Genomic DNA, 9,443 nt, shown 5'->3' with positions numbered 1-9,443 from the left:
CGGTTTGCCAACGATCGTCTACGTTTGGCAACGCAGATCGATTCATACACATCATCATGAAGTGTTTATTTAAAAAACTACAGCAACATATACGTGTATCGGATATTCGTCGCTGGTTTTTGTCATCGACCATTAAGCTCTTAGCAGGTGACAGGAAGTAGAGAATAATTATCCAAGTAAATCTCTTACCGTTTAATCGGTTTTCGGAGACTAATTATCTACTAGTTAGTGAAAGTATCGCGCATTAATTTCTCGGTTAGAAAGTCGTATTAATGGAGAAATATAAACCCATTTGCATTTAACGCCCGAAACGGGACCATTTGGAATAAGTAGAACAATCTCATGTCATCGGATTGCTTCAGTATTAACCGCTCCTAATCCAACGCATTTTCCCGTTAGCACGTATGTTAGTTGTGACAGAAAGAAATGCGCGTACAGCTACCAAAAAAAACGAGCCAACAGGGTATAGTCGTATTTTAGTTGTTTTTTGACCAATGTATGCAATACTCATGTAAGTTATAGAGTTAAAAGCGGAGACGGTTTATGATTTATTGTTGGGGTTTCCAATCTATTTGTATTGTGCAGATTATACTGCAGTATAGATTACAACCGATGAAAAGCGAGCTATGATATTTGTAGCGCTATTGACGTTGAGCATTTAATCGTTGTAAAGCACCCTTAAGATTGACAAATGAATCGCCGAAATTTTGAGACATCGACCGTTCTGCAATCAGATACAATATGAAGCGGCTATGGTGACAGGTTATACGAATGCGGCTAGGGTGTGGATACGAATTTGATTTTATTGTACTTGGTTATCCGCTATTTATAAATTCTTTGAATGGCAGTTTGAGACTGGGACATTTCCCATATCAATAATTTCGATACCCGTCTTCGTCCGCCAAAGCACGAAAACGAGATGGCTTACGTAGAGCGAAGATCTGAGTTGAGTCAGAGGGATCGTTTCGGTTACAGTTTGGAAATTTCTAGCCAGGGACAAAAGATAGCAAGCCGGCCCCTGCTGCGAGATGCCTATCCCTAATGTGATTTCGTGACGGCTATTAAGCTGATGTATCCTAGATGTTCATTTGGGCGGAATAGGGGAGGGCATGTGAACGCAAGTTTTGTCATGGCAAATCTTTCGTATGCATGAATGCTCGGCGAGGTCTAGAGGCGCAGTTAAACTCCGACTTCGGTGTCACATTTCGTCTTGGTGTAATCAGCCGTACATATGCCTCGCTTTGTTTCAACCCCGACGCATTTGTTTAAGTAAAAACCTAATGAGCAAAAACGCGCAAAATAATTTTTAAAAACTCATAAAAATAGAAATTACATATGCGTCATTAAATGCCACACGTTCCAGTAAACGAGAGAAAACGGATTTAGCCTATGACTCGCCATCTGTTCATTAAGATTAATCAACGGATTGAGTTCACAGACTCCTTGCATCTGGTGGTAAAACACAGCTGGCTACACAGCGTGCCTTCGCAGCCAAGCCATCAAAGGTGTTAACACCTCTAACAATTTCAGAAGCACGTCGTGCGACGTTTTGTGTGATGTTGTTAAGACTGTGGATTGTTTTGAGCTAGTGTTGTACGTCCTGCTTTGTCGTTTAAAGCGCGCCCGTTGCGTGTGAAGTTTGCGGAGACAACAAATTGTGGAAATTTCACGACTGTTCCGCTGCTATGCCTTCTAAAGCATAGTTTTAAAATTCAAGCGCGGTTGAAATAACTGTTAAGGTTTACGCTGCAGAAAGCCACTTGGGTTTAAATAGAAACAGCGAAGCTTGTCGCGAACCGTTGTCACTACCGTGTCGACCCTTTGCGTCGAGGCATGGCAAGGAATCCAACACAAACTTATGGGGTAGCGAGCCCCAGAAAACCTTTAAGTACATGTTGTGGGGTGAGGGATTAACACTGACCACGCTCCAGTGGCTGGGCTGAAGAGATTTAAACACAAAACCCCAAAAGTGCTGGCTACTCGCTCGCTTCTGTGTTTTAACTTCCACTTGCAAAGAATCTGCTTCGTTTATACGACACGCGTCACATGATAGATTACTGTCCCAACACTGTTTACCCTATAGAGCAGTAGGGGCTCTTGGTCGCTATTAGGGCGTTTTGGTCGTTCTTTAACGCTATAAGGCTTTGTGCGATTTTAAAGAGATCAAGTATAGAATGGAAGCCAAATCAAATTCTAGATTGGCAATTTTCGTAATCCATTCTGATTGCCTGCGAAGGTCGATTATTCTCCAGAATGTTGTTGGTTCTGGGCGTTACCCAATCCTTAGGCTATCACTAAGACATAACGAAATCTGTTTCGATTGAAAGGTACGATTGGAGGTCGCCAAGGACACTTTTCAAATTTAATTTCAGCAGCTGTCGATTGGGCATTTACTTGCTTACGGTTGAAAACGCCCATAACGTACTCAGCGATTTATTTCCACTTAACTTAACCAGCCAATTTCAAGCAGAGCCTTATCTCACAAGTAATCAAATATCGAGTTGCGACCTTTTAATGATTTTTCTTTACTGTGCAGATTGCTGTTAGTTAAAATATCGTGAGATATGACGTCTAAGGCGACGTATTCACGGATATACAAAATATGTATAATGCTAAGTGCTGTATTACAAATTGCCATCGCCTCGCCTCCTGAGAAAAGGACGATTAGAATACAGTTTCTTGAAGAACAACCAGAAGGTAAAACTACGACCCTATTATTTACAAACACTACAAAGTGAACGAAAACGTAACTGTGTTCCTACATTTCAGCCACCGTGGTATACAACTTAAAAGAAGATTTACTGGCGTCCCAGAGAGAAGGGGTGTACTTCAAAATGCTGAGTCAGTATATGACGTCAGGGGTTGATATAACTGATGACGTCACTGAGTGGGTACAACTGGACGAGAACTCGGGTATTGTGACGGTAAACACACCGGTTGACCGTGAAACAATGTGTGATGCTGATGATACGCAGCCGTGTGTTATTCATGTAAAGGTAAGATCTTAAATATAGTTGCATAAAAAATTGGCATGTATTGTTATGTTAATACATATAAAAAAGCAATGTTTCATATGCCCACCCTTAAGATATAACTTGTGTAAAAATCTACTTGGCAAATAAAGTAAAGCGTATACACAATACCTATATATACTAAATTTAATACACCATTTGCGCATGCTAAAAACTAGCGCTTTAGAGTTGAAACCGTAATAAAACATAAAATGCATTACTAACCTATATTTCCATCTTAGATTGCCAGAAAACCTCGTCTTCATTTCCTCATGATCGACTTGGAACTTTTGGTCAAGGATATCAACGACCATGCTCCAATTTTTCCGATCAGTCCTATTATTACAGTCAATGTCAGCGAAGCAGTTCCTATGGGCACCAAAATAAGCTTGGACAAGTACTTGGCAACGGATGACGATGTCGGTAAGTACAACTGGCAGAATATTCTAATTACAGTTTATATACAAAAGTTATACTAAATACCAAGTAGTCAGGTACAAACACTTGCTTCTAAAGTGGTACAAGTGCTGCAAACGTTCCGCCGCGTAAAATGTAAATGTTTGAAAAACGCGTTGTGATTGTGACGTTACAATGCTAGTCAAAATATATTCGATGCTAAACTGTACTATTGAATTACAGGTCGCAACAAAGACATCGTATATGTCGCAACCAGCAGCGATAACTTCGGTATCCATCAGTACAAGGACGAAACTGGAGCACCGCATCTTGAACTGGTAGTCGCCGACGAACTTGGTAAATAGACATAACCAATATAAGTCTAGGTATACATAACTTTCGACCTTTTATGTAACATACCTACTTATTAGATCACGAAACGGCTGCAACTGAAGATTTGATAATTACTGCATCGGACAGAGGAACACCGACGTTAAAAAATCATGTAACTTTGCGCATTGGAATACTCGATGCAAACGACAACGCCCCAGCATTTGATAGACCAGTAAGACTTCCATAGACCGTTGTTAATTGTTTAAAACACGTTTAGAATATATAGATAGTGTGTGCTTAAGTTGCCCCGTCTTTCCACCGCTTCAATATTAATTTACCTGGCTTTTTCAGCTTTACACTCTCAACTTGAGAGAGAATCTTCCGCGAGGTGAAATTATAACCAGTGTACAGGCGCATGACGAAGACAGCGGAACGTTCGGGCAAGTTCGTTACTTTGTGCCGGCTTCTGGAAACTCTCAGACCGCGAGAAAATTAATAAGAGTCGATCCTATCACCGGTGACGTTATGCTGAAACAACCCCTTGACAGGGAAAAGCACAACAAGTACGTTTAAGTGGATTAGTATCATACTTGATGTAATTAAGTTTTAACTGGTTTGTGTCACGGTGATGTTAAACTAGGTTGGTGTTTTATAAACCTGGTCATATTTAATCGCAGCATTCGATTCGTGATTGGAGCCAGAGATATGGGAAAAGAGGCCAAGACAGGAAAAACAATGCTGGAAATACGTGTTGCCGATGTAAACGATAATTTCCCGATAATTCACGTGAACATCATCGTCGATTATTCAGTTGGAAACACTGGTAATTTTGCGTTTCATATTCGCAGTCAGAGTATAAAAAGTCCATGATTTTAATTATATTTTTTTGTGCAGCTTATGTGCCGGAGTCTGCTCGAATTGGAACGTACGTCGCTTCAATAAGCGCCAATGACGTGGACATTGGTATAAATGGTGACGTGACAATTGAAACTTCTGTGGAAGGATACGCGGCTGGCAGACCTGCTGATTTCAGCCCAAACGCTGACAGTCTTCAAAGCTACTTTAGCCGGAGCGACGGCGGGATCTTGAGCACCGGTTTCCCGCTGGACAGAGAGGATATCCCGATGTTTGTGGTTCGCATTAGCGCATGTGATCATGGAATGCCTGCAAGGTGTGTAGTGGCTTAATGGCGCTATTTTGCTTGGGTGTCGCGATTTGTTACCAGTGACTAACTCTTGCATAATTTTTCCAATAGGTGTTCGGAACAAAACCTAACTATCATAGTGCTGGACGAAAACGACCATGCACCAGCATTTGTCAATCCTGTAAAAGCACTATCCTTGCGAGAGGACGCTTTGAAAGGAACGCACCTTGTCAAGATGTCAGCCAACGACGCCGACGCGGTGTACTTACCGGCCATGCGCATGTCAAAGGTAAAATAAACCCAAATGACATTACCGCAGTAGGAATATACATCCCGACTGACATTGTATATTTCTACCATTTAGACAAAGGAAAGGAATATAGAGAACTCTACAAATGGAGATATCACGTACGAGCTGCACGGCGGAAAAGGTTGTTTCAGCATCAATCCCCACAGCGGGGTCATTACACTCGTTGGTGCACCTGATTACGAAGCTAGGAAACTTTGGAAGGTAGTTATTGGCAATAATATTATACTTTACTATTATTTAAGCTATAGAAACATTAATAAACAGTTTCAAACTCAGACAAACAACTTCTTATCACAAACGAAACACACAAACGTGTTTTCACCGGTGTGCATTGTTTTTACTTTACAGTTGATTGTCACTGCTAAAGACGGAGGCAATCCTTCGCTCTCAACCAACAGCAGTTTGGACGTCAATGTTCTTGATGTAAACGACAACTCACCTGTGTTTACAATGCCGGCTGTTTCTAACAGCACGTTCGTTGCTACCATTCTGAGCGACAATGTCATCATTAAAATCAATGTAAGTTCTCAATAACCAAATCTGTGACCTTTGTGGGAGGGTGGGGAAATACGGGATATAATATATGGTGGGGTGAGGGAAGACGGGACATCTTTAACGCGTACTATCCATATATTCTGATCGTAATTCAAACAATTAACGGTCTATGGGAGTCGTGGTTTTATAATTTTAATTTCTTGAATGTTCTTTGCTGTATACTGGGAAATTGGATACGAAAATATAATGAGAAGGTGTCCCACTCCCCACCTTTTACAACTTATACCTATTTAATATGATGTGCTTGTTAAAATAAGTGCAGCTAACAGGATATTGACACAGTTTCATACTTTTCGAAAAACACGCGAGGATGATTAAACGTGATTTTTTAGGCGATCGACTACGATCAAGGCGCCCATTCCGACGTTTGGTATTCCCTGGTTTCCGAGAACGGTGAGAAGCCACCGAAGGACTTCATTTTGAACCAGTTATCTGGAGACTTCCGTCTTAACTTCAGCAACCCAAAAATGTCGGAAATGTTGGGCTTACACGCCATTGTAGTTAAGGTAAATATAACCACCTATATTTTTCTTCTCAATAAATTACAAAATATTAAAACTCGACCATTTTTCTTCAGGCACAAGACTTGGGATCACCGCCGCTAAAATCGGAGATCATATTTTACGTAGAGGTTACAGATCTACCGTACGCTCAGTTAATGCGGAACACCCAAAGTCCACAAAACACTCGACCCGTTGCTGGGAACGTTACAATGATTCTGATTGTATCTTTGGGGTCAGCAACCCTCCTGCTGGTAGCTATACTGGCTTGCGTGGTGGTCCGTTGCAAAAGAGAGAATAAGGTACGAATTCTGCGTGATATTGGACACATCAAATACACGTACAGTAGAATATGACATTTTTTCTGTATTTGTTTGTCCCATTTAGTAGTAAACAAGAAACATTTACAAAATTATATAACCGATGCTCTGTATATAACTGTTAATTCTTTAGAACACGATCGTGAAATATGGAATTTGAGTGCTCTCATATTTTTCCGCAATAACTGATGTTAATATAATTTCAATATCTTCATGTATTTAATTAATTTAAACTTCCATGAACAGGAGATTCGCACATACAGCTGCCGGAACGCAGAATCCAAGAAAGGTTGGTACCCAACTCCAACTCACGAAAGTTTGACTGCTGATGTTGTCGTCTCATCGTCGAACCACCTCAATGCTTCAAGAGATTCAAACTTAAACAACCTTCCATGGAGTCCACATTCTGACAAAAGGTAAAAATACCCGAAAAAAACAGAATGCTAAACTAGTACCAAAAAACACCAAAAATCGAAACTGAATGGAAAACTCATGGCACAAGAACTAAAACTGAACGCTAAAATGAAATCATGTATTACTAACCATCGCAATTTCTATTCACAGCGTGATGAATCATCCCCACATTTTAATCAAGAAATCAAACAGTCTTTCCACGCTTTCTCAGAGGACGATCGACAGGAAAATGAATAGTTTTTCCAGGGTAAGTTTAAATCCTGTGTAATGTAACCCATTCACAGAAAACAAAACATTTTTTTGTAAACAGTTTTTTTTTTGTTTATATTGATATTTCTAAATTCTTATTTTTTTATTTCTAAATCATGCATTAATATTAATTTTCGTTTACGCAGAGCGAAGCACGTAAAGCTGCGTTACCACAAATGCCAACTTTGCAAGCCGACGGCGATAGCGGTAAAGGAGAAAGCGACCAAGATTCTGGAAGTTTCGAAGGAAAAGGTGGGTAAAGAAATTCGACAAAACAATTTACATTTGAAATATTTCATTAAAAAGTTTTAAATTAATATTAAGTATTTGATTTAGTTTTCTAATGTTATTTGTTTACTGCAGAAGCTCTGCAACGCGAAACAGCCCATCAGGAACGCCCGAGTTGTTGTCGAACAGCATTGTTGTGATGGAAATCCCAGAGGCGGGCAACATGGGACCACTCTGTACGAACATCTGTCGACAGTATGGCCACAGCGATGCATGCTGGATGCACGTACTTGGTAAGACAAAAGCTTTCCAGATTTCTTCTAAATCTAAATGATGAGTTGGAGTATATGTTTTTTTACATGTAATTAACATAACTTGTATCTGCAGACGATCAGACTCACCAAGGATACGGGCAGTACCCTGAACAGAGCAGACCGACTACACCATCCTACGCTTACTACGCCTCTCAGAACGGGAACAGTCCTCGGGGCTTGGAAACTATCAGTGAAACACAGCCCCTGCATTCTGTGCTCGGTAGCGCCACCGACGAACAAGCGGACGATTATATTGACGAGACCAGCCACATGGTGCCGTACCAGTCCTACTACCCAGGCAACAGCCAGAGCCCGGCTATGCACGAACAATACTACCCTGCTACATCCTACACCGTTCCTCGTGGTGGAAGTCACCCCATGCACGCATCTCATGATGCAGCATCGCATATACCTTATCCCCAGCAAAGATACTCGACCACCAACCTAAGCCATTCCGCCTCTGATCTTTTCCATGACGGTATGGTCGGTGCATACCACCTCCACGTCACACCTGGTTCATCATACGGCCGTACGTCACCGTGTAGCCGTGGCAACAGCGATTACGTCACGACGTCTCGCGTAGCCAGTCCTGTCACTGTACATTCTCATGACGCCGCCCTTAAGCGAAGGTCGACTACTTCCCTACATGGTGAACTTTTACATCGCCGTTTCCTAGCTGCCGCGCATCACCCTACGTCACGTGCTGATGACGTACATGTGACGTCACACACGCCAACCTCACAATACGGCGAGGTGACGATGCAAGAAACGCAGCAAATAATAGACGATATCGACCAGTTGATTGACCATTAACTCCTGTGCATTTATTTCCTTATACCGTTCCATTTAACCTACTCAGAACAATACAGCAACCTATCTAGCCCCAGTAAAATATACAGTGTATATATTAAAACTGGAAGTTCACGCGTTGGGAAACATCCTGTATAATCTGGCTGGTGTAAGCAATCATATTATTAATTTTCGTGTATTTTTATACCAACCTTATGCATTGTACCGAATTATTTTCCACTGTACACCTGATCGTTCAAGCATTGGTTGTCAGGATATGTTTGCGTAATAGAATAACATAACCCACGTTTGCGTGGGAACTATATAAGCATTACGTGAAAAGTGTATTGGACGCATAGGCAAATATCAGCTCCTATATATTACTATGAAACCACATGAATAACGTTTGTTATGCAACCCGCTGCATTAACACGGAAGTATTATGTAATGTACTATCTGGAAACTACCGACCTGCTAAACAGCTGAAGTTAGTACAGTCTTGCGCAGTACTGCAGGCATAAAGCACAAAAAGGCTCCTTTTTCTCACGAGCGTTGTCCAAATTTCGTTTATCAAGCTGATAACCTCAGTTAAGTATACGCATTTGTGTAAACAGAGCAAATAAGGTACGGACTGTTATCGTTGCTCAGTTAGGTAATAATTTTTTTATTGCTTTTAGCTCCTGAATGCACATCGTGTGTAATGAGGGTTTATGGCAGTTACAGTTCAATAAGAGCTCCGACACTAAATTTTCTTGCTGTAAGTGTAGCGCAGCCAAAAACAGATTACGTTGCAAGTTTTATGTAGTTTTGATAAAAAGTAGTTGCAAAGTATTTTATAAACAGTAAAAAATAAATTACGTTTATTTTTCCTTATAGCATT

The 9,443-nt window shown here is 40.9% G+C and overlaps 1 protein-coding gene across 1 annotated transcript; it reads left to right on the top strand.

Annotated features, from left to right (window-relative positions):
• Nucleotides 1-2,529: 2,529 nt before the first annotated feature.
• LOC100179938 (putative protocadherin beta-18) lies at nt 2,530-8,891 on the top strand. Its single transcript, XM_002129092.4, has 18 exons — nt 2,530-2,697; nt 2,770-2,996; nt 3,254-3,434; nt 3,651-3,764; nt 3,839-3,972; nt 4,092-4,303; nt 4,418-4,563; nt 4,635-4,911; nt 4,996-5,173; nt 5,249-5,395; nt 5,543-5,713; nt 6,082-6,255; nt 6,327-6,551; nt 6,816-6,985; nt 7,134-7,230; nt 7,379-7,484; nt 7,596-7,753; nt 7,848-8,891. Exons 1-17 carry the CDS (start codon nt 2,565-2,567, stop codon nt 7,658-7,660), a joined length of 2,757 nt encoding a protein of 918 aa, XP_002129128.1. The 5' UTR covers nt 2,530-2,564; the 3' UTR covers nt 7,661-7,753; nt 7,848-8,891.
• Nucleotides 8,892-9,443: the final 552 nt, after the last annotated feature.

The sequence above is a fragment of the Ciona intestinalis genome, chromosome 9 (genome assembly GCF_000224145.3).
Source record: "Ciona intestinalis chromosome 9, KH, whole genome shotgun sequence".
NCBI classification, from domain to species: Eukaryota; Metazoa; Chordata; class Ascidiacea; order Phlebobranchia; family Cionidae; genus Ciona; species Ciona intestinalis.
This window is presented reverse-complemented; position numbering and strand designations above follow the sequence as displayed.